Source organism: Gouania willdenowi, chromosome 16 (assembly GCF_900634775.1).
Source record: "Gouania willdenowi chromosome 16, fGouWil2.1, whole genome shotgun sequence".
Lineage (NCBI taxonomy): Eukaryota > Metazoa > Chordata > Actinopteri > Blenniiformes > Gobiesocidae > Gouania > Gouania willdenowi.
In genome coordinates, this window is record NC_041059.1 from 1,680,809 (window position 1) to 1,706,836 (window position 26,028).

The 26,028-nt window shown below is 39.9% G+C and overlaps 1 protein-coding gene across 1 annotated transcript; it reads left to right on the forward strand.

Annotated features, from left to right (window-relative positions):
* The first annotated feature begins 1,773 nt into the window (after positions 1 to 1,773).
* smg5 (SMG5 nonsense mediated mRNA decay factor) lies at positions 1,774 to 24,284 on the forward strand. Its single transcript, XM_028471037.1, is given in 32 exon segments — positions 1,774 to 2,195; positions 4,100 to 4,118; positions 4,120 to 4,146; positions 4,148 to 4,200; positions 4,532 to 4,655; positions 6,397 to 6,553; positions 7,079 to 7,126; positions 7,129 to 7,167; positions 7,279 to 7,311; positions 7,314 to 7,365; positions 8,117 to 8,197; positions 8,784 to 8,909; positions 9,766 to 9,834; positions 9,910 to 10,127; positions 13,165 to 13,302; positions 13,698 to 14,232; positions 14,234 to 14,322; positions 14,325 to 14,408; positions 14,411 to 14,560; positions 15,989 to 16,128; positions 16,130 to 16,159; positions 16,235 to 16,263; positions 16,265 to 16,320; positions 16,565 to 16,644; positions 16,646 to 16,723; positions 18,501 to 18,659; positions 19,285 to 19,344; positions 19,458 to 19,617; positions 20,065 to 20,155; positions 20,242 to 20,316; positions 20,478 to 20,616; positions 23,366 to 24,284. Coding segments are annotated over 32 exon segments (3,288 nt in total). The 5' UTR covers positions 1,774 to 2,130; the 3' UTR covers positions 23,450 to 24,284.
* The last annotated feature ends 1,744 nt before the right edge of the window (positions 24,285 to 26,028 follow it).

A 26,028-nucleotide genomic window follows, 5' to 3' on the forward strand; every position in this document is an offset into this window, starting at 1 on the left:
TGAGATTATTTATGATATTTATTCATTGGATGATAAACGGACAGCGCTCTGTCTGGATTCAGTCTATTTTTTGTATTTTATTGACAATCTTCTTCTTTGTCATTTTTGTACAACATTTTTGTAGTGTATTTGTGTGTGTTTTTTTAAGTTGATTTGTGTATTTTTGCTAGTGTTTTCTGATTGTGGATTAATGTTTTGTATTTAGTTGTTGATTTGTGTATTTTTCATTTGTGTTTTTGTGGGTTTTTTTGGATTGCTTTGTTCATTTTTCTATTATTTTGTGTAATTTTTTTGTATTTTGCTGAAATTTTGTGTATTTTTGTCGCAGTTCTGTCTATTTCTGCTGTTGTTTTGTGTATTTTTGTAATTTCTTTGTGCATTTTTGCTGGTGTTTTGTGTTTGTGGGTTCATATTGTCTGTTTTTTGTATTTTGTTGACATTTTGTGTATTTTTGTTTCCATTTTGTGAATTTTTGTAGTTGATTTGTGTGTTTTTGAAGTTGTTTTATATTTTTGTATTCTGTGTTTTTGTTGTAGATTTGTGTGTGTTTTTAGGTTGTTATGTATTTGTTTTGTGCATTTTTGCTGGTGTTTTGTGAATGTGGCTTCATTTTGTGTATTTTATTTATCTTGTTGACATTTTGTGTTTTTTTTTTGTTGTCGTTTTGTGTATTTCTGGAGTCGATTTGATGAAGGTCTTGAACAAGTAGAGGCTAATCAGTTGAAGTTCAGTGTATGCACGACTTTAAATACACTTTATTTATAAAATCTTTTCAAAGAATTTAATCACAATTTGTGCCTCTAAAAATAAGCCTTTGTACGCTTTCACAGAAAAACAATGGGAGAAAATGTTGACAGGATGACAAATAAAGTACGATGTGTGCACACTGAGAAAATCACCAACAATACAATATTTTAGGCTAATTACCCTGGAATTTAGAATATCCTCTGACTTTCACTGATTTTTATCAATCTGTATGATCAGATGTGATTTAGGGACCTCTCCTGGAAACCTGTGGTAATTACACCAATATTTTGTTGCATAAAAAAAAAACCTATTTTAAACCTTTCAATTGTAAAACCCCTATTTAATGAAGTAATTAAAAAATTTAGCATAGTTTTTTTTCTTTCATAATTTGCATTGAATGCATTCACCCAGAATAATGTTTTTTTCACAGCACTTTCTTGCTTTATTTTTTATTATTAATAATACTTTTATTTATATGCCTTCTCATCTTTCTTTCTTTCTTTTTTTTTTTTTTTTTTTTAAATACGGGCTCTTTTTTTTTTTTTTTTTTTTTTTAAACAAATAAAGTTTACAGGCTTACATTTTTCAAAGAGCAGTTGCACATTGAGATTGGAAAAAAAGGACATGAGCAGAAAAAAGAACATTACAATTTGTAACAATAGTATAAGCCAACAACATTAAGGTGCAATGAGGTCAAAAGACATAGCTATCAGATTATTATAAAGCCATACTGCCTTCTTGGAGTTGGCGGCTCACTAGGGTAAAATAGTCCCAGTTTTAAAAGTTAATAAAACAAATATGGTGCAAAATAATGTGTTTTGTTGGCATAGATCTTCTAATCAGGACATTTCAAAGTTTTAGGCCACGTTTGTAAAAACATTGGAGGATTCCTTTAAAAGAGTTTTTTAAAAAAAAAAAACTACTAAATGCGGGATAGTTTTAAGTCTTTCTACGGATTTAGCAAAAAAAAAAAGACGGAGTGATGAGCTACCTCGGCAACCCGAAGGTGTGTTCGTGACGGTGATCTGAACTCTCGGCGATACTCAGGCCGGTCTCTGCTGCCTGGAAGCAGTGAGGGCCGGAATTTTCTAACGATGACAGGAACGGAGACCCAACAACGAAGCAGCACCGGAGCGCTTTCAGCTGACCGGTAGCTGCGCACACCACCGGGACACTTTATTCTCCCGGTGTTCGGAACGGATGGGCAAAGTGGAGTCAACCCAGAGGACACAGAAGACGACAAAGACTGGGAGGGAAGCGGGGGAAAGTGTAACGCTGGTAGCTTCTGTTAGCTGTCACCGAGCCGAGGTGCAGTGACACCCCGGGCTCGTTAGGGCCGCAGGCCGCCGACTGAACGCTGGAGCCTCGGACCGAGCACCGACGATGAGCGGGCCAGGACAGGACAGCGAGCCGGAGGCTAAAGTCCTTCACATTAAACGACTGTACAGGTAACCAGACGGGTGTTCCGGCTGCAATGGTGTCCATGTTATCTGGTGACTAGTTTTAAATACTCGTTTTCAGAAACAGAAATACTTTATTTATCCCACCGGAAAATTACTTTATTACAGAGGCTTGAGAAATATTGCAAATGCAAAGAATAAACATTAAACAAAGAAAGAAGGAAAGAAAAACGTACACAATTAAGTAAAAGGCTGTTAAATAAAGATTAAATACAAGTGCACACATTAAAGTAAATACAAATAAGATAAAATTAATAATAATACAAATGTATAAATATAATAACAATCATAAAGCTGTCATATTATATAATCAATTATGAGATAATAAAATAAAAACATAACATATATAAAACGTCCTTAATATAAGATACAATATGTCATAGAAATTAGATTCTGTGGAAGTTATAAAATCATTATTAATGGATCGAAGAGGCTTTTTGTAATAGACAGTAAGTCATACATTTAGTTTAATAAAAAACGTATTTAGACATAAAGAGATACAAAAGTAATAATGACATTAGAAAGTCATACTTTGAAAAAACTCATAATTATATGATGATAATAATATATTAATTATTACATTAAAAAGTCACTTCATTACAACTGTTGCACCACCCTCTTTTTAATATTAATAATTGACTTTGTATATTATATTTGTTTCACAGTTGTGTATTCCAGTAGAGGAAATGGCCATCATCAATAAGTGTGAAGAAAACTGTAAATAACATTAAGATATAATAATAATAATAATAATAATAATAATAAATAATCCCTATATGACAAACTGTCAGTTGGTGACAGTGAAACACAACATTAATGTTTTGAATAAATAAAGACATGCATTTATAATCAAAAGAAAAATAAGGAATAATTCACTGAGATGTAAATATTGCCCTAAATTACCACAGGGATTATTAAAATGCTGAATAGAATATCTACTACAAGATTATTATTAGATATGATAAATAATGAAGCAGCAGTAATTGTAGTTGGTTAAAACAGGGGTTCTCAAACTTGGGGTCAGCACCCCAATTGGGTCACAAGAAAAAGAACTATTACTACTATAAACTACTCCTTTTACACCAATTGAGCCCATTTTTGCTTATTTTTACCTTTTTTTTTTTTTTTTTTTTCACAAACACCATATTTTAAACCTATTTTTATCACTTTTTCTTGTCATATTTTTGCTCCTTTTAATGTGTTTAATGTGTGTTCTACATCATATTTCAATGACTTTCTGCACATTTATTCCACGATCAAGACATTTTCCAGGATTCAAATTTTGTGTATTTCTGTTGTTGATTTGTGTGTTTGAGGTCGTTTTGTATAGTTTTGCCGGTGTTGTTGTATTAGTGGATTTATTTTTGTGTTTTTCTTGTAGTTTTGTTGACATTTTGTGTATTTTCATAGTTGATTTGTTGTTTTTTAAGTCATTTTGTTTGTTTTTGTAACCCATTTGTTTATGTTTGTATTATCTATTTCTTGGAGTGCTTTGTGCATTTTCTCTCCTTTGTGTATCATTTTGTTTTTCATTGATATTTGCATATTTTTGTTGTCGTCTTGTGTTTTTCCACCAATTTTCCACCCAATGCCACATATGTTGACCATTATTATTTACTTTAAACCTCTTTTCACCATATTCACACGTATTTTGCAATTTAACCACATTCATCATTTGTCATGCCCATTATTTGCCAGTTTAAACTAATTGTTCTAATATTGACACTTTGAACCCTTTTTACCACTTTTTTGTCTGTTTTTGCCTGGTTTTGCACTTTTAACCAATTTCGGCGGTGGTTTTAAAATGACTTTATTGTACTATGAGGCAGCGTATTCTGCAGTGGTTTCCGATCCTCACTGTGCTGATGTTCTATTGTTTTCCAATCCTGCAGAAATGTGGTGGAGTCAGTGACACAAGCTGGACGTCATCATCAGCAACTAAGTCGTCCTACAGGGAAGTCTTCAAGCCCGAGAACATCAGCCTTCGCAACAAGTAAGCGTCGCCTCTGAGGAGTGACTGTAAACCACAGAGAGACTTTTCTGTCATAGATTCTGGGTTGTGTGTGGTGTGTGTGGTGTGTGTGTGTGTTGTGTGTGGTGTGTGTGTGGATGTGTGTGTGTGTGTGTGTGTGTGTGTGTGTGTGTTGTGTGTTGTGTGTGTGTGTGTGTGTGGTGTGTGGGGTGGTGTGTGTGGTGTGTGGGTCCTGCACTCAAACAATCTCCTCACGTGTCCATTATCTCTCTGCTGCCGGCTCGTATCTCTGTTCTGTGTGTGTGTCTTCCTTGTCGTTCAGGGTTCAGGTGTGTGTGTTGGTTTCTCACAGGTTGAGGGGAGCTTGTGTGAAGCTCATGTTCCTCCCCCCGTGGACTATGGCCGTAAAGGCTGAGGAGTTGCTGTGGAGGAAAGGTCTCTATGGAGTCATCCAAGTGATCAAGACCAACAAGAAGGTAAACGTGGTTAAACAGGAGTTCAGTGAAGATGAACGATGTCGTTTTAGGTTCACGGCCATATTTAAAAAAGGGCCTTATAGGGGCAGATACCCCTCATCCAAACACAAAATGTGTGTTTTTTTTTTTTTTTTCAGAGTATGATGTATAAAAGTAAAAAAATGATTCTTGTGGTCATCAGAATTGGTGGCAGGGGTGTTTTTGTGTTCTAATGATATACCCTGTGGAAGATTTTTGAGATTCATCAAAAATAAACCATAATTGTCAAATAAATTCTTTTGAGAACATTTGTTTGTCACATTTGGCACCAAAATTTCAACAGTGATGTGTCACATCTTTAACAAAACAAATTGGGTCGCTTCTAAATCTATTTTGGCCGTCAGATGACAAAATAAGAGTCAAAAACATTTTGACTTTGGGAGTAATGTTGCACAAGATCATCCCTGTCTATTTCAAATTTCAGTATATTTTTGTTTTTGTCGTAAAATAAGGGGACTATCGTCACACAGTAAATGGTAAATGGACTTGATTTTATATAGCGCTTTATCACCACTGAAGCAGTCTCAAAGCTCTTAACATATCAGCTCATTCACGCCATTCACTCTCACATTCACACACCAGTGGGACAGGACTGCCATGCAAGGCGCTAGTCAACCACTGGGAGCAACTTAGGGTTCAGTGTCTTGCCCAAGGACACTTCGACACATAGTCAGGTACTGGGATCGAACCCCCAACCTCTCGATCAGAAGACGACCCACTACCACCTGAGCCACAGTCGCCCCAGTAATTGTTGTTCTTGCCAAAAGTATAATTTTATGAGCTTGGGGAATGGACTGGATGATTTTAACTCACCCTCTCTTTACCTGTCGCTTGAAAACAAAATTCCTGCTATATGTGGACATTATGATTGGACAATGGCCTTCTTCTTCTCAACCAATAGGAAACCACTATAATGTGATATTTCAATGTTGTTCGAACTTGCTGCACAACATTTTCGCTTTTGTTTTTAAGCGCTCTGCAGCGTCTCCCTGCACAGAGCCTGCACTGACAGCTCAAGAAAATGTCACAAAAAAAACACGCACATTTTCCCTCTAACTCCACTTCTATTTGGCCTATCAACATCATGATTTAAAAACACTGCGCTTTTTCCGCTATTTGTGCTGTTTAAAAGATCATGGGGGCGCGTCCGTTGTCCCCAGAGGGTTAAACAATACTCTGCCGTGTATATTGACGATGTTATGGATAATCTTGTGCAACATTAATTGCCAAGTCAAATGTTTTTGACTGTTAACTTGTCACTTTTGTTCCATTTTTATTTTTGTGTTCTTAAAAAATATTTTTTCCCCTTACTTTGCATGATGATAAATTAATAAATGTTTATTTTGGCTTATGAGTTCAAACAGTTTGTAAGAAGGTTCGAAGAATAAAATATATTACAATTTAAATAAAAGTATAAGGATCTGTTTTTATTTCCAAAATATGATCTCTATGTATTCAAATTGAAAGGAGTTAAAGTGCATCATTACATCCCAATCTTTGATTAGAGTTTTTTTGTTTTGTTTTTAAACTGGGATTCGACTCAAATCATTAGTTGAGTGTATCCTTTCAGTCCTAGTAAGGTTTCTGGTTGAAATTGTGTCAAAATCAGTGAAGTATTTTTGATGTAATCCTGTTAACAAACAAACAAGTAAAAAAAAATGCTGGTGAAAATCTTTCCTCTGCTATTTCTCTTTTTCTGCAGCACATCCACAGCCGCAGCGCTCTGGAATGCGCCTACAGGACGCACCTGATCGCAGGCGTTGGTTTCTACCAACACCTGCTGCTCTACATCCAGTCCCACTACCAGCTGGAGCTGCAGGCCTGCATCGACTGGACCCACGTCACTGACCCACTCATCGGTCAGACTCCGCCTCCGACACGCAAGCTCTCCACTGCGACACGCAAACTCTCCACTGTGACACGCAAGCTCTGCACTGCGACACGCAAACTCTCCACTGCGACACGCAAACTCTCCACTGCGACGCGCAAACGTTCCACCTCCGACACGCAAATGTTTTTTTTCTTATCATTATCGTTGCTGCAAAAACGAGGAGCCAAAGCCCAAGAATTTTACTCTTGTGTACTTGTACATTGAGATGTAATGATAATAGAATCTTAAATCAAAAATACACCAAATGACAACAGAAATGCACAGAAAGGACAGAAAATATGGACAAACGACAACAAAAACAAAATGAGAGGAAAAAAATCCACAAAACAACTCAAAAAAAAAAACACAAAGCGACAACGTGAATACACAAAATGACAAACTAAATGGTTGTCTTTTGTTTCACACACTCAGTAGTTCCACTATTTATTGTCTCTGATGGTGATCATCTGAGGGTCTCAAACTGTTCTAACGGTGGTGTTGTTGTTCCCGACAGGACGTAAGAAACCAGTGTCTGCGTCTCCCAGAGAGATGGAGTGGGCTCAGAGGCCTGTCATCGTTGCCTGGTCTACCTCGGTGATTTAGGTAATCACACACACAAGTAGAATGGACTCAGCTTAGCTTTTATGTTTGAGTCTGTTACTGTTAGCGTCACTGCTGTTAGCCTCACGTTGGTCTCTCATGGTTCTGTTTCAGCTCGTTACCAGAACGAACTGGCAGGAGTGGAGGCTGGAGGGCTGCAGAGAGGTTGTACCATCAGCCTCTCTGGTCAGCCACACGGGTGGGGAGGGGGGGGGAGAAGGGGGAAGGGGCAGGGAACCCAGGAGAAAAAGGAGGGGGACATGAGGGAGCCGTAGCATCCAAGGACAAGATAGGACTTGACAGGAAAGACGGGTTTCACATCCTAAAAAATTACAGAGAAAGTACAAGAAGTACACGTATTAAATGAAAAAAAAAACAGAAATATACAAAACGACAACAACAAAAACACAAATTGACTCCAGTTAACACATAAAATCAAAGAAAACATAAATACACAAAAAACAACAGAAATACACAAATTCTCCCAAAAACACATAAAACACAACAACAAAAAACACAGTAGCACAACAGAAATGCACAAATTAACGCCAAACACACAAAACGACAGAGAAAGGCAAAGATACACAAAGCAACAACAGAAAGACACAAAATAACAACAAAAATATTAAAATAACAACAGAAAAACACATATATGAACTCCAAAAAATACACAAAATAACAACAGAAATACACAAAACAACAAAAAAACACAAATTTCTTCAAAATACAACAAAAATCCACAAAACGACAACCAAAATACACAATTTCTCTAAAAACACATAAAAACACCATCAAAAATACACAAATTATTAACAGAAATACAGAAAGTACTCCGAACACACACAAAACGACAAAATAAATAACACAAAAATACTCTTTAACTTCTGGGGGTGTAAATGAACAGCCATGAGTTTAATTTAAAAACTGTTTAACAACTGTTCCGTCTGCCCACAGGAATGCCTTTTAACCAACTGGGAACACTGGCAGGAAGCAAGTTCTACAATGTGGAAGCGACCTATTACTACCTACGCTGGTGAGAGCCGTCTGCACACAGATGTGGAAGTACTGGAGTTCTGTTTTAATTCATCAATGTTTCTTCTACGTCTGTGAATGATTACATGAGGCATGAGGTTTGTGAGGCATTAGTTTAAGAAGACAGTGACAGAAATACACAAACAACTCTAAACACACACAAAAACGACAACAGAAATGCCCAAATTACTCCAAACACACACAGAATGACAACAAAAATACACAAAATGACAACAGAAATACACAAATTACTCAAAACGACAAAAAAACGACAACAGAAGCATACAAAATAACAGAAATACACAAATTACTCCAAACACGCACAGAACGACAACAGAAATACACAAAATAACAACAGACAAACACAAATTGCACCAAACACAAACAAAACGACAACAGAAATACACAAAATACTCCAAACACACGTAAAACAACAAAAAAATTACACAAATTATTTATTAAATAAGAAAACTGTGTTGCTCTGTTGTTGTGACTTAAAAGAAAAACAAATCGCGTGTTGTGCAGAAATTCCAAAGGGTTCACGTGGTTTTTGCAGCAGGTTCTAACACTTTGCAATCTGTGCTCAGCATCCAATCAGACATCCCCTTTGAGGGCGCCTACGGCAACCTGAAGCGCCTGTTCGATAAAGCTGCTAAGATGTACAACCAGGTGAAGAAGCAGGAAATGAAGAAAATGTCACCGTCTCGGCAAAGGTGAGAAACGTCTGACCTAGGGCTGCACGATGATGGCCAAAATGATGATCACCAGTATTTGGATAGAAATTCAATCACAATTATTCATCATTTTAGGAAAAAACGGACCAGGCTGAGCCCAGAGCATGTCAACGTGTTGCTTTTTCTGAATAAAAACCAGTAAAAAATGCAGCGCTGCAGGTTGATCACATGACTCTCATCAGTCTAGTTTACAGAGTGACCTAAAGCTTGTTTTTAAGGTATCTTAATGAAGCCTTAATCATGTGTTCGCCCCCTGGTGGTTGGCTGACTACAGGTGCAGAGAAAGTGCCTGTTTCATATGCAGCAGAGCCACATTTTTAATGTAAAGATCTATTTCAACGTGGACAAAATTATGATCATAAGTAAAATTGGATCAGTTGTGCAGCTTTAGCCTGACCCTCTACTTTACAAATACAGGGAAAATATCTTTTAAAAAAAGTTTTTATGACAGAACGGGGATTTAAACAATAACAATACAGAAATATAATAAACAGTTTAGGTCTGAAGTCAAAAATCTGATGTGAAAAAACTGGGGGAAAATGATATACAGCATTTTCACGACAGTTTTATGAAGGGTACCATTTTGGTACCTAAGCTTAAAGGTTCCCCCAAAGGTTAAAACGAATATGAAACGGCTGCTACACCGACTGTCAGAAACGGCCGTAAAAGCTGTGCTGCATAACAATTTAAATATTAATCACTATTCTGATATGTTTAAAAGTAATTAAAACATTTTGGCGTGAAACTGCGTCCTCGGTAAGACCTCAGGGGAGCTTTATTTAAATGTGCTGTCCTGTTCCTGAAATGAAAAATCTAATGTTTAGTTTTTCTTTAGGTCCAAAGACATCAAGCGGTTCCTTGTGAGCTTCCTGTACCTTCAAAGTCTGCTGCAGCCTAAGAACAGGTGTGTGTGCGTGTGTGTCATCCTGCTTTTTTCCCACAGCCATAACAGTGGAGTGCTTTCCCTTCTGTGTTTCAGTCTGATGGAGACGGAGCTGACGGCACTCTGCCACTCGGTTCTGGAGGACTTCAACCTGGTTCTGTTCTATCTGCCTGTGCACGGCGGGGCCTCCCGACCCCCCGCCGAGGAAGAGGAGGAGCCTCACGCAGACGGAGGCTGCACGGCCCTACCCGACACCCTGGTGTTCAAGATGGTGGTCACATGTCTGATGGTGGTCCACAGCCTGAAGGAAGGAGGTCAGTGCAGTAACGTCTGAGGGGACTAAAATGCAATGCTTAGTATTTTAGGGTTCTCAACCTTGAGATCATGTCCACGTTTGGGGTCGGGAGACACTGAGAGGGGCTCGTCAGATTCCTTCAAGAAACTAAGAATTTTTTTTATTTTTTTTTTACAATTTGAGCCAATTTTTGCTTATTTTCACCCTTTTTCTGCACCGACAACAAACATTTTTTATTTCACTTTTATTTACCATATTTTACCTATTTTCATCACTTTTTCTTGCCATGTTTGCTACATTTCTCCCATTTCTGACACTTCTACATCACATTTTAATGCCTTTTCTTCACATTTTTTACACACAAGATTTTTATTGGTTGACCAGCAACGATATCAGTTTCAATACCGTAAAAAAAAAAAAAAAAAATGCATTGCACTTAAATAGGTGATAAGGATTAAATATCAATATAATGTATTTAATGCCTAAACATGATTCTATGTCCAACAACAGCTGTAAAAAAAAAAAAAAGTGTTGTGCTTCAGCTGTTACTGTGCAGTGTGCTGTAGTCAGATCAGATCAGATCAGATCAGATCAGATCAGAGAGGGAACAAATTAAGAAAGGCTTAAAGCAAGAATCCACCGTTAAATCAATCTTTTTTCTGCACAAGAACATGGATTAACCTTATATATAATACGTGGATTATGTAAATAGATCCACTGTTGTCTCTGGCGCCGTGGGGCACACTGCACCTGTGTTTGTTTCCCTGTGCGCTGATCTGATGTTGACATTAACAGTTTATTAATAAAAGCAGGCTTACCACTAGGGCTGTAGTCAACAAAGGAAATGGTTGGTCAAGTAAGACTGTGGCACACGTAGCGATTAGTCGACCAAAAAAAAAACGGAGAATGAATGAGCAGGTGCAGAGGAGAAAGAACAAGACAGACAAATACTTAGTTTTGGCGTTTTGTGGTGTTGATTTGCTTTTAAACACCGACCATTTATGATATGAACCTTATTCAAGCTTTGACCAGAACACGACAAAGCAAAAGTGAAACCTACAGGGTAGGGATGGACGATAGTGACTAAAAAATTATCCAGATAATTTCTGGTATTATCACGATAACAATAAAAATCACGATAAATAAAAGCTGTAAATAAATTTAAAAAAATTACAACTTAGTGTAAACAGGTTCCTTACAAACACAAATAAATATGAATACATCAACACTAAACACTTTAAAAAAGGCTACAATAGCTGCTGACTCAGAGTTCATGAGCTGAGATTTTATGAAATACATTGTATGCAATTTATTTCTTTCCTCACTTGAAATTAAATTATTTATTTAAAAAAAAAAAAGCACAAATGACTCCATTAGTGTTTCTACTGCTGATGAATCTTGTTTCATTTATCTGATAATGAGTTACATAAAGTTATGGTTGATAAATATTTCTCTGATTTCCTATAATTAAAGCTCATCAAGCTGATGACGTAATCATTCAGTATATTTATGTGTAATAATCTCAATAGTTACATTAGTCTAATGGAACCAGCTTTGTCTGTGAACACGTGAAATAGAATTAAAAATATTGGTTTGGACGGATGAATCGTGATATTATTATTTATGCTAACATTTATTTCACACAACGTGTGACATGTTTAGTTTTTATTCTTTCATAAAAGTGTTAAATCTGACCATAAACAAATCTATGGTTCTCTGTGGTTTTATGACAGTAAGACATGTTATTTTTACTTGGTCTATTCTTATATGGAGTGGTTAGCATTAGCTCTTAGCCCAGTCTGTGTGTCGGTGGGTTAGCTTAGCATAGTTAGCTTTAGTTGAGTTTCCAGTTCATAATCGATGCCACAGGTTCATCTCTGTCCCCGTGTTTGTGGAACTTTGGGTGAATCTGATGGAGAAACTAGGATCAGTTCTCTTTGTTGGATGTTATCTGGTTTTAACCAAGTAGTGATCCGTGATGTATCACAGCATAGCAGCTTCAGGTAGCTGAGACAAACACCTCACACACACACTTAACGGTGTGTGAGGGGGCGGTGCACACCGTGCAGAGCTCCCATAAACAACGTTCCGCTCCAGAGAATAATAAGTTGTTGACAACAAACGGGAAGTTTTTTGTGACATTCTTGGCTAAACTGAGGGACAAATGGTTTGTGGCACTCGCTAATTTCCAACATGGGAACTTATCGTTTATATCGTGGGATGACAAATTCTTACCGGTGAGAATATTTTTGACTGTAAATCATAAACAATAAAACATTGCACATTCCTACAACAGTTCCGATAGACATTAGGTATTTATAACAGAGCCCGAACTTTTTTTTCTGTAGTTAAATTCACGTTATTTTAATCTATTTTCATCACTTTTTCATGCCATATTTTTGCTCCTTTTAATGTATTTTTGCTACATTTTTCTCATTTCTAACACTTCTACATCACATTTCAATTCCTGCACATTTTTTCCACTTTCCAGACATGTTCAGCACTTATAAACCATTTCCATCACTTTTCCACCTATTGTCACATATGTTGACCCATTATTGATTATTTTGTCAATTTAACCACATTCACCATTTGTCATGCACATTATTTGCCAGTTTAAACTAATTCTTTCAATATTGACACTTTGAATACTTTTCACCACTTTTCTGTCCTTTTTTTGGCCAAATTTCATTTGCATTCTCTTTTGATAAAGATATTTGTGTTTTCTACAGTAAAAAAACCTTTTTTTTCTATTCAGATTTGGTGTTATTGTGTGATTTTTATTTCACCGTTTAAAAAGTGAAAGTATGCAAAAATAAGAATTCACGCAGCTGAGGTTGTGCTGCAAAGAATGATACCAAACAAGGTAAACAGTTTTTATGGTAAAATTAGAAATGAAATTAAAAAGCAGCCAGTTTTACCCTGAGAATCTGATCCACACGTGAAAAACGAGCAGTTCTGGAACTGACGAGGTTTTCCTGTCACTTTCTGATTGATGATTTTGTTCAATGGTAACACACACATGATGAAGTAAACTCAGTGGTTTGTGTCTTCAGGATCAAAGTTGTACGGCGCGTCCATCGCCTTCACTCTGGCTCTGTTCTCACACCTCGTCAACCACGTCAACATCCGTCTGCAGGCTGAGCTGGAGGACACGGAGAGCCAGGTTCATCCGCTTCACACTGACGCTGCAGGTAAGAGTCCAACAGAAGGGATTCAAACTTCAAACTCCACGTCTGTCAGGGCGTCGTCTGTTGTCTATGCAGCAGCTGTTTCATATCGCCTCCAAAAACTGTGGCATGAAAAAACCTTTTTTTTAAATATATATATGTATATATTTTAGTATTAAATTAGCCTTTTTTAACCTGTAAATGTTTATTTTCACTGAAACATTGTGACAAACAAAAGAACATGTTTGGGTTAGCTTAGCATGTAGCGGCGCCGTCTGAGCAGAGTCAAAGGGTAAAGGGGCGTAGCTATGTTACCAGGTGCACTGATTGGTTCTGGGTGATAATTCTGCATCTTTAGTGGCAATCGTCAGAAAGGGGAACACAAAGGTTTACTGTATGTTTTTCTCTTATTTTTTTAGATGAACTGGATCTGAGGGACCTGTCCCCCCCGTCCACGGACCGCTCTGAGGAGAGGCCCCTGCAGAACGGCTCTATGGACCAGGCGGAAGAGGAGAACAAAGATGGCCGTCCGGCGGCCGCCGTCATGCCGCTGAGCAGTGCCGAGGAGCAGCAGAAGCCGGACGAAGACAAACAGAAGCAGAAGAGGAAGTACACGCGGCTGTCCCGCCTCCGCCGCCGCCGCTGCCCTCGCAAAGATGGCCGACGAGAAGACGAGAGCGATCTGAGCGAAGGCTTCGAGAGCGAGGACGACGAAGAGGAGGACGAGGAGAAGAGGGAGCGCGTTGACTCCACGGGCGGCGCCGTGACGCCAGCTCAGCTCGACCCGCCGCCCGTCAGGAAGCACACTAAGGGGGGAGGTGGTTTAAGGGCGGCGGCTGGGGGAGCGGCTCCGAGGAGGAGGAGGAGGAGGGACGCGTTTGACGTGGAGACGGACTCAGACATGAACAGCCAGGAGTCACGATCTGACCTGGAGACATGGACGACACTGAGAAACGGATAGTGTGGACAGCCAGGCCCAGGAGCCGCCGGAGGATGAGGAACGACCCAAGGACGCAGGTGTAAAGGGGGAGGGGGAGGCCCCGCCACCACCAACGGCCCCGCCTCACCCCCCGACCCCAGCATCAGCAGCAACCTGCAGGCCTTCTCCAACCAGCTGTTCCAGCCCAAACGCTTCGCTTGGCGCCGACCTTCAGCAACATGCTGCTTGAGGCCGCCGCCCTCCTCTGTCGCCCCCGACGACTCAGCCCCGCCTCACTGGAGGACACCGCTCCCCCCGGGGATGTGAATGCAGCAGCTACTGCCAACGGAACCAATGAGAACGGTAACGTGGATTCAACTCTGTTTTAATGAATGTTTTCTCACACAGAAAAGTGTCATGAGTTAATAAATAATAAATATAACATTAGACCAGAGGTTCTCAACCTTTGGGTCAGGACCCCATTTGTGGTTTCGAGACACTATTATACGCTGTTATAATTTCTGAACAAATTGAGCGCATTTTTGATTATTTTTACCCTATTTTTTGCAACTACACCAAACTTTTCTATATTTAACCTATTTTTAATCACTTTTCTTGCCATGTTTTTGTTCCTTTAATATATTTTTGCTGATTAAAATTCGAAGCGTTGGACTAGAATCGATCAATAACATGACTTCATACCAAATACATTTGTTTAATGTAGTTTAGTTACTCTTAACGTTCCAGTGGTCCCCAACCACCGGGCTGTGGACCGATAACGGGCTACTATGAAATAATCGAGCTTCAAAAATTGTATAATTATTAATTAATTAAGAGTTTAATTTGTGTATTTTTTCTCCTTTTGTGCATTGTTGTCGTCGTGGTGCATTTTTGGTTAACGTTTTGTGTGTTTTATGTGTTTTGTCCTTTTTTAGTTCTCAGATTGTGAATTTTTTAATAACATGACTTATTAACCCAAATACATTTGTTTTAATGTGGTGTAGTTACTCTTAAAGAGCAGTGGTCCCCACCACCATGCTGCAGACCAATAACGGGCCGACCATTGGGGGAAAAAAAAATCAAGTTTCAAAAATGACATACTGTTTTCTTAATAGTTAGGAGTTTTATTGTTGAAAAGTTCCTACGTTCCTCTTTAATTCTCATTCATTGCTGTAGAGCAGGGATGGGCAAATTGATTACAGCAGGGGCCTAAAAAAGGTGGTCGTATCGGTGGGGGGGGGGGTCTATTTGGTTGGTGGAGTTGTGTTTTTTTGTCTTGTTGTAATTACGTGTCATTTTTTTGTCTTTTTCTGCATTTGTGTTGTCGATTGTGCATTTTTGAGGGTCAGTTTCTGTGTTTTCTTATTTTCCTGTCATTTTGTGTAGTTTTGTTGACAGTTTGTGTGTCTTTGGAGCTGTTCTGTAATGTGTCGGTCTTTGTTGTCATTTTTTGTGTTTTTTATTCTTCCGTGTTTGGGAGTTACTTTATATTCCTTCCAACATCTTCAAGTACATTTTGGGTGATTTGTTTTGGGGCTGCACAAAAATAAGACCGAAGGGCCAAATGTGGCCCCCGAGCCACCAGTTGTCTGCTTTTCAAACACAGTTGAGCCGTTTCTAATTTAGAAATCTAATATAATTTTTACAACGAATTGAAATACTTTGAGAACTTCAAGAAATGACGACTTCATCCAATCAGATATTAGCTCTAAGCCCCGCCCCCCACGGTGTAAAAGTGCCTGTTGCAGTAGTTCCTCATGTTGGAGTCGTATTTGTCAAACGTTGTTTCAGACGTGGACTCTGACTCTGAGGACAGTCAGATCAGCTCTCAGTCGTCACCCAGTGAGAAGAGCCTGACGGAGAAGCTGGAGATCCTCTCCAACCAGGGTCTGATCCAGGTGGTCAAGGTGTTCCTGGACTGGCTCAGAGCCAAACAGTGACATCATCATGGCCTGTGCAGAGGTGAGGATGCTTGTCTTTAGTTCCCACGCTGATGATCAGCTGATCATCATCATCATCTGCTGTTGTCGTGTACAGAGCTCTCAGAGTCTGTGGAACCGTCTGTCGTGCTGCTCACCTGCTGCCAGACGGCACCAAGATGCAGGAGGCTGGTGAGTGTGTGTGTGTGTGGCATCAGTCAAACTTTATTTATAGAGCACCTTTGTCCTGTGCGATATGGAGAAAATGTTATATCACAATATACAGTATGTAGATATTTATCTCGATATAGTATTTCTTCCTTAAAATTACATGAAATTAATGGTAAATGATTTTAAATCGTTATATCCACAGCATCAGCAGCACTGTATGACCATGTCTGTTGTGTCTGTGTGTGTGTGTGTGTTGCAGAGCTGCCTGTGGACTCAGGTGTGTGTGCGTTGCTCAGTGAGTGTGAACATCCTGCTGTGGTTCAGTCTCTGCTGCTTCCTGAGGATTTGGCTCTGAGGACATTTACCAGCTCTCAGCGTCGCTCACCGACGACTCGACTTCAACGGCTGCAGATCTTTGATCAGCCCTCTGCAGGAGGTACACACACACACACACACACTTTGTTTGTTTTTTATATTTTTAATCTGGCTTCATTTGTATTTTAGTACACAGTAAAAACATCATATAATTCTTAAAATGAAAACAAATGATCATTGAGACACAAAATGTTTCAGTATTTTACAATGAAATAATATGTTAAGGTTTCATTTATTCAGACAAGTGTTCCTCAGGAAATCCCACTTTGATCTCCTGAATGCTTTGACTGTGTACTGGCAGTCTTCTTCAGAGGTGTCTGCTGATCGCTTTGAAACTTCGTTTGATGTTTCTTCTGAAGTTGCCTTTGATGTTTCCTTGACTTTCGTGTAATAATTCCAGCAAGATTATTTTTGATTCATAGGTTATGGCAGGGGTCCCCAATCCTGTTCCTCAAGGGCCACTATCCAGCATGTTTTAGATGTTTCCCTCTTCCAACACACCTGATTCAAATGTGAACTCATCATCAAGCTCTGCAGAAGCCTGATAACGATCCTGGTCATTTCAATCACGTGTGTTGGAAGAGGGAAACACCTAAAACATGCTGGATAGTGGCCCTTGAGGACCAGGATTGGCCACCCCTGGGTTATGGTTTCATTTATTCAAACACCTGTTCCTAAGGAAATCTCCTTTGAAACATCAAAGAAATCAGCAGATGCCTCTCAAGAAGACTGGCAGTAGACTTTTGAAACATGTCAAGTGATCAAAGTGGATTTCCCGAAGAACAGTTGTCTGAATAAATTAAACAACTTATTATTTGAAAAAAGACAAAAATTATTCTGATTGTCTTTGCTCCAGGAGACTGCATAGTTGTCCACTTAAGGCTGGGATACACTGTGCGATTTTTTTCAATCGTTGCACTCAGCTGAATGTGCGCAGCTCGAGATTCATGTTTTCACACTGTACGGACCGACACTCTGACACGATCTGACTGCTCACACTGTACGTTCATACATGACACGCCGGGGGCTTCTTTCCGGAAATGCAACGTACAAATTAGAAGAAGAAGAAGAAGAAGAAGAAGAAGAACACTGAAGCGTCGCCATTAAAACAGACGAAGAAGAAAAACCCGGAAGTGGAGAGACACTCGCAAATCTCAGTAAAAAGAGCTTTAAAAAAGAAAAGACGGTGATGTGATGGACCAGAATCTGGCTGGACAGACACGGGCAGTACAGTCCGTCATTTATACAGCGGTCCTACGGTGTTCACGCATGCGCAGTGTGAGTGTTTACGGTAAGGCGGTCCGTGGCACTGGTTCAACTGTGCGTTACCCTCACGAGGAGCAACGACTGGATTTCAAACATGTTTGAAATCCTTACGACCTACGATTGCTGATCGGGAGCTGGTCGTCAGGTTTTAATTGCTTCTCGTGACCCCATGTATACTACACGATGCACGACACGCCATCTAGCAGAGACTTGCACGATCCCACAAAATAGTCGCACAAGTCCAAAATGGGCCAAAAATCGCACAGTGTATGCCTGCCTTTAATAAATAATTTATTAACGTATCCTCTTTATTAAGTTGCATGCTTTGTTACTATGTGGAAAACTAAAGCCATTCTCTCTAAATCTGTGTGTAGACCTTTAAATCAGACTGAAGACGTCAGTCAATGACAGTTAAACTGTTTCTTGTTTTGAGAATTGCTGCAGCTTTTTAAAAAAAATGGAAAATATTTTCAGATTTCTTTATAGTGTCAGAAAAACATTTAATCCCAGTGTGTTTGAGGTGAAATGATCTCGCTCTGGTTTATTAGTGACAGTCTTCTGTGCGTCCCCAGTGTGTGGTGCGAATCTGCTGCATTCGTAGTTTTGGTCACTTCCTGACGAGCCTTCCTGGGAACGTTCTGCACTTTAACCCTGAGGCAGGAATCTTCACCAGCATCAGTCAGACGGAGCAGGAGAACCTGCTGCAGCAGGCCAAGGCCCAGTTCAAGATGGTGAGCCACATGTTGTTTGATCTACGGGTCACATGATCAGCATTCAGAATAACAGAGCATTAACACAGGAAACAACAAAGGGTTTTTGTATTGTATGTTTTTGTCATTTTCTTGTTTATTTTTTGTCACTTTGTGTTTTGTGGAGTCAGTTCTGTGTTAGTTTGTGTTTTTTTAAGTCAGTTTGTCCTTTTTTGTCTGTTTAGTTTTCCAAAGGCTGGAGCTTCACTGGGGTTGGATAGTAATTAATTTTGTGATGTCACGGCTTGTTGCCATGTTGGATTGGATCATAAATAACTTTGACTACAAACTCATTACAAAGTTGATCATAAACAACTGAAACTGAAGGTTGAAGATGAATTTCATGACAGTTTTATTCAGAAATTGTGCATCTTAAAGCTTAAAGCCTTGATTTCCCTGTAAATGTGGCTGTGCCGTAGTTTGAGAATTGCTGACTGAGTTGTGTGTGTGTGTGTGTGTGTGTGTGTGTGTGTGTGTGTGTGTGTGTGTGTGTGTGTGTGTGTGTGTGTGTGTGTGTGTGTGTGTGTGTGTGTGTGTGTGTGTGTGTGTGTGTGTGTGTGTGTGTGTGTGTGTGTGTGTGTGTGTGTGTGTGTGTGTGTGTGTGTAGGCTGAGGAGGAGGCTCGTAGGAACCGCCTGATGAGAGACATGGCTCAGCTCCGACTGCAGGTTTGAACCAACGTACACATGATGAACGGCTAACTGCTAACGGCTAACTATGTGCCTGAGACCCAGTGTTGATTGTTAAATGTGGTGACGTGGTGCTGTTTGCTCTGCTGCAGTTGGAGGTGTCACAGCTAGAGGGCAGCCTTCAGCAGCCCAAAGCCCAGTCGTCCATGTCTCCGTACCTGGTGCCTGACACCACAGCACTCTGTCACCACCTCAACCTGCTCCGTCAGCTCGCCAGCAGCTCCTGCTTCATCATCATCATCCCACGGACAGGTCGGAGCTTTATTACACACACACACACACACACACACACACACACACAATGCCTGGAGGGAAGGGATCAGGACATCCCTGATTATTTTCTCAGTCCTTTTGTGTATAATTGTTGTAGTTTTGTGAGTTTTTTCTGCATTTTTTTCTCTTGTGCTTTTTTGTGTTCATTGTGAATTTTTGTTGTGGTTTTGTGCATTTTTAGTTCTCATTTTGTGAATCTTTTCCTAATTTTTGCATCTTTGTTGTTGTCGTGAATTTTTGTTGCCATTTGTTGGGTTTTGTGTGTTTTTGGGGACTTTTTGTATTTTTCTTTTGTCTCTCTTGTGTTTTGTATTTTTGAGATATTTTGTGTGTGTGTGTGTGTGTGCGTGTGTGCGTGTGTGTGTGTGTGTGTGTGAGAGACGCGTTGTGAGCTCCTTTGTTCCCGTGTGTGTGTCGTACCTGCAGTGATCGACGGCCTGGATCGGCTGAAGAAGGAAAACCCTGGAGCCAGGGACGCCATCCGCTTCCTGGAGGCGGAGTTTCGCAAAGGCAACAGGTTTGTGACGTTTACAAAGTGGAGCTTGTTTATTGCGCGAGAACAGTGAATGAGGCGGAGCTTGTTATCATCTGTGGCTCCTGCAGATACATCCGCTGTCAGAAGGAGTCGGGACGAAGCTTTGAGCGAGACAAACTGAAGCGTCAGGACATGGAGGCTTGGTAGGAATAATCATAATAATAATCCATTCATAAATTAGTGATCATTTGATCAAAAACATTGTGCATTTTTTGTTTTCGTTTTGTGCATTTTTGTTGTGTATTTTTTTTAACTCCAACGTGACTCAAAGTGAAGTGTAACCATGGTAACGTCCACTCTACAGGTATCTGTATAAGATGGTGGACAGCTGCCGTCAGCTCAGCGTCTCTCAGAGCAATGGAGACGAGGATTCGGTCGGCATGGTTACCATCCTCACAGGACACGCGCCGGAGGAGCTGTGCACACGCTCAGCCGCCATGAAGGTGAGACACGCCCCCAACCTAAAGGAAAGTGAGAGGTTAAGCTCCTTGATTATGGGCAGGGCTTCTGGAGCAGTTAGGACACGCCCACGTCGCCCAGTCTATACTGTAAAATCTCCAAAGAACAATTTATGCTATGCTACTAGCTACGGAATACTCACTATAGCTCTCTAGTCACAATTCTCTCAGTCCAACCTACTCCCACAGGTTGCAGAGTCCACAGGTGATAGTTTTTATCAGAGGAGGCGGGGCTAACAGTGACGCCAAAACATCACAAACCTTCATTCTCAGCCAACAGGAAAATTCAAATGTAATAACCAGGTTTTAACTCATAGAGGGCAGTCACTCCAACGTTTTTACTACAAAATACAAAAAATGTAAATGTTTTGATTAAAATATGAAGAGTTGGACAAAGGACTTCCGGGAGGCGGCCAAGATGGAGGCAGCTTAGATATTTGGCTCCACAGCTCCACCACCTAGAATATAAATCCCCCGACATAGTAAGGTCAAATTTTCAGTTGGAAACTCTCAGACACGAAACCGGTGCCGGTAAGGATTAAACAGAGGAGTATGGCATCTGTCAGTAAGCTAACGTTGCTAAACGTGCTCCCTACGGAGGACGAGGGCATTGTACCGTCAGATGCAGAGGCTATTGATGATGCTAATGGTGTGGGCCTTGAGCTAATACTCCATGAGCTGAGGAGGTCGCGGCAAGAAAATGCAACAAGTTTGGAAGAGTTAAAAGAGCAGATGAAGGACTTCTCGAACTGAATGATGGAGGTTGAGAATCGTGTGTGTGAAGTAGACAAAAGAACAGAAGTGGTTGAAGAAGCCATGGCATCAAAAAGTGGATGCTAAGCTAATAGATCTGGGGAGAACGAGACGGGAAAACATCCGCATTTATGGGGTTCCTCAAGGCGAGGTGGACGGCTCACAGTCGGTGTCTGAGTTAAAAATGCTTCAGAACACGGATTTAAGCATTGAAAGAGGGGCCCAAAGCCCCCCAGATGCCCCCCCTCCCCATGGGTTGGGTTAGAAGAACAGTTGGTGCAACCTTTCTCTTTGGAGGTATTCCTCACACAAATGGCCTGATTGAATCCTACAGGAAGGCCCATCAGCTATCAAAACTTAATCCATATCTGACAGATTGAGCCTCAATATGGTATAATAATAAAAAACTGCTTATAGACAAGAAATGCATGGCATGGGATGGATAGATGGATTAAATGTGGGGTACACGCCCTCAGTGATGTGGTGGGAGACAATAGCTTTAGGTCTTTTGAAAAACTCAAAAACAAATCTGGACTAATTTAGAATTTTGGAGATTTTTATAAATTAGACATTGCATCCTCTCCCACAAACAGCATTTGCAGAGCATCACTGGTATCCAGGATCTCTCACACAAGTTAAAATATAAAAACATGGGGGCGTCCAAGATTTATGGGCTCATCAGGAGTTCACACTTACCAAGAATGGATGGGCTTAAAGCATGCTGGGAAAGGGATCTGAATTACCAAATCTCTGATGACAATTGGAAGACTCTTTCTGCTTCTTGGTTTTCTAAGTTCAGTCTTAACTCATGTTTTATAAAATCCTGAATAGAGTCTACTGAACACCTTCCAGGAGGCCAGGCTCAGATTAATAACAGTGATGTGTGAGAGAGGGGTGTGGTCACCAGTGCATATGCTCTATGATTGTGAAAATACTACAAAGATGTGGGATTTGATCATCTCTTGCTTAAATGGGATATTCAAGTTACACCTGGTCAAAGAACCCTCCATCTGCGTACTAGGTATTTGTCTTGTTTTATCTAAACGTCATAGATTATTGTGTTGCTTCGCTCTGGTCACAGGATGCAGAATATTATTATGGCACTGGAAATGAACTCATTTGTCCTCCTTTAAAGAATGGATAGAGGTGTTAAGCACAACGGCAAGCTTTGAGTGGTCATTTATAGAGTGACAGGGAAGGAGGAACTGTTTAAGGAGATAAAGGATCCATTCCTCTGTCATAGGATGGAAATGGAAATTTAATTTTACCTTGATATTAATGTTTGAGATTTTCAGATGCACTACATGCATCTGATTCAGTTTTTTTGCCAGATACTTTTTGTTTGTAGTTGTTTCTATATACATATACAGTATGTTTGTGTGTTTATATATGTGTGTATATTCAAAACAAAGCAAGTTAACAGTTGTACGGGACATTGTTTGAACTGTCTGCACTTTTAATGTGTAGTTGATGTAGAAGTACAGATATACATTTGGTTGTGTAGAGTGTGTATTTTAGATGCTTTTCAGAACTTAAATAAAAAAAAAAGAGTTGGACAGGAATCGATCGGCCACACCCACTCTGTGCAGCTGTAACTCATAAGAATTCCTCGGCTTGTTCTTAACCTTTGTCCCAGATTTTCTCCTACTTGGTCATGACCCAAGAATGTAATAATAATAATAATAACCTTTAGTAAAATACATTTTTATGTGACATGTCTAACAAGAAACAGTTGTGAAAGACGCACTGATATCACATACATGCATGTTTCATGTTTTTATGCAGACCGTTCTACTTAAAAGTGTTACTTTTATAACTTATCACACTATGATTATGTTAAAAATCAAATCAATATGATTTCTACTTGCATAATATCTGAAACATCAAAGGATATGTATAAAAACAGTAGACAAGAGGAGTACTGATCTCACTTCTTTTCTGGACAGTATGTGTGTGTAAGCTCCTCCCCCTTTTCTTCCAGGTAGCGGTCCAGGCGGTGGCGGCTGCAGGGATGGAGCTGAAGAACATGGTGGAGTTCTACCGTCAGTGGAAGGAGATTGGCTGAGAGCCGCCCACGCCGCCATCAGCTGATCGATCACAACTCGTGTTCCCTCTCTCTCTCTCTCTCTGTTTCTCTCTTTCTCTCTCTCGCCCGCTCTGTTTGCTCCGTGTGTCTCCGAAGGATCAAATCCAAACTCCACAGGAAGTCGGATCAACGAGCCAAAAGCTCGGGAAGCAGAGAAAAGGGAGGCGGAGTTTAAAAGATACACAAAAAGAGATACACGGGCTGAAAACAACGCTGTTGGAAGCAGACGACGTTTAAAGAGCGCCCCCCGATGGTCGGGAGTGGTTTGGAAAGGAATAATACACTGTAGACTCATGTAGATACGGACTTCTTCTTTTTCTTCTGTCTGTAACAAACGTGTCGGAGCGTAAACGCCTCCTGGACCGTGGGAACCACCAGATTAAAGTCTCGGGAACGACGACGTCATTCCTCTCAGATCTTTAATTTTTTTTCCTCTGTGGCTTTTTTCAGTTTTTTTTTATTTTTTTCTTGGTTGCGGTGGGCGTGTGGTGACCTACGTACGTTATTGTGCTCTGAGAAAACACAGGACGGAGGTTGCGTTTCCTTTTTTCTTTTTTTAGATTTTTATTTTTGTACCCACACGCTGTGGTTCTGTGTCCGTGAGCCGAGTCTGAATGAAAAGATGCAGGAATGTTGAAGGGAAAAGAGGGAGGAAAACCTGCCGGGTTCACCTCGCAGTGTTCGTAAACGCACCTCATCACAACCGCCGTTTCCATAGTGATCGTCCTATCATGCACTGTGTAAAAGAAAAACCAGTGTGTGTGTGTGTTTGTGTGTGGCCATGCGTTGAACAATAAAATGAAACTGAAACATACGACGACTGTTTTTGTTTTTTTTAAGAATTAAAGGTCCAGTATATTCTGCTATTTTTCACCCAACAACGTAATATTTGAGGTTTATTCCCCCAAACTCACCTGTTTTCTGGAGTTTTAGCTTCTGAAAAGTGACTTCCTGAGCAATTCTACAAACGGGCCGATTTGCGGCCGATTTATGCATATTCATGAGTGGGCGTGTCTGCAGACACTATCCACACACTCTTGTTATTTTTTTCAGCCCAAAAACTGCACATTACAGTAAAACGCGTGGCTGTTTAAGTAGCTATTGTGATTGTGAGTCAGAAAAACGCTGTTTCATGAAGTGTGTGTGTGTGCGCCGCGCAGCAGCATTATGTGTTGATTGGCGGAGCTGCTAAGTCGCTCTTATCATCTCGTTTAGTGATTACAGGAACAATCCATTCAAGGTGATGGTCTGCTGGACACACCACACTTCACTTCAGAGATGATTGTTCCACTGCCGTAACACCATCAGTGGTTTACAACTGAAATGCAAATTTACATTGCGCATTACGGTAAATTTGTCAGAAGCCAAAAATTTATCGAAAATCAATGTTTTCAACAAACTCCACCTCATTCTTGTTCTAAAGCCTCCCAGGTACTTCTATGCAGATTTTCAAATTAGGTATAGAGTTTCTCTGTATTATGAATTGAGTGCATAGAAAGTAGTAAATTAAAAAATAATTATTTTTGTATAGTTGCGGGAACCTCTGACATACAGTACTGTACAGGGTTATTCTACCAACTACTCACAAATGCTACAGTGAATCCCGTTGAAAATTAGCTAGCGCTACCTGGGAGGTTATAGAGCAAGAATGTGGTGATGTTTGCTGAAAGCAATTTGATTTTCAAAGAATTTTTGACTTCTGACGAATGTACCATAATGCACGATGTAAACGGGCATTCTAGTTTTAAACCACTGATGGCGTTACCACAGGCTCACGTCTCCTATCATCGCTCAGAGGAGGTCGGACTATGTAAATGAGTCCTTTGGTGATGTCATGGCAGGAGCTGAAGCTAAATAGCCTGTAGGAGTGCTGTTTTACCAGTGGGTGGGCTGCTGAGACCATCCAGGAATTGTTTGTTTTCCTCATTCTGAGAGTCGGCAGGCTCAGGGAGAACCAGTTTATAGATATAGAGACCGTAAAAATATGGGTCCTCTAATATTTAACATTTAGATTTATTATCTAAGGTTTCTATTTAACATTTGGATTCATATATTGTATTTTAATATTTAGATTTGATATTTAACATTTAGATTCAGATTTAATATTTAACATTACATTTGAATTGAATGTTTAACATTTAGATTTAACATTTATATTTATTATTTAACATTTAGATTTGAATTTAATATTCACATTTATTCATTTTAACATTTAGATTTGAATTAATTTAACAAAATTTAGATTTAACATTGACAACATAATTTGGTTTGTTGCAAAAAGTTGCTGTTTATTTTAGCATGCACAACTTTACAATCGGCGCCCCATAGGCATTCATTCAGGTGAAGGGGCCAAAAGAAGCTCCTCCCACAGGTGCTACAGACGTATGGTCTCTCAGACAGCGTTTAAGATTCTTTAAATGTTTGAAGGCTTTTCCTGTGTGGGTCACTTTGTGCCTCTTCAGGATGGGGAGCTGCGTGTAACTCTTCCCATGGGTCTAACAGCTGTACGGCATCTTCATGTGAATCAATAAACATGCTGGAGTTGAGACAAGAACTGC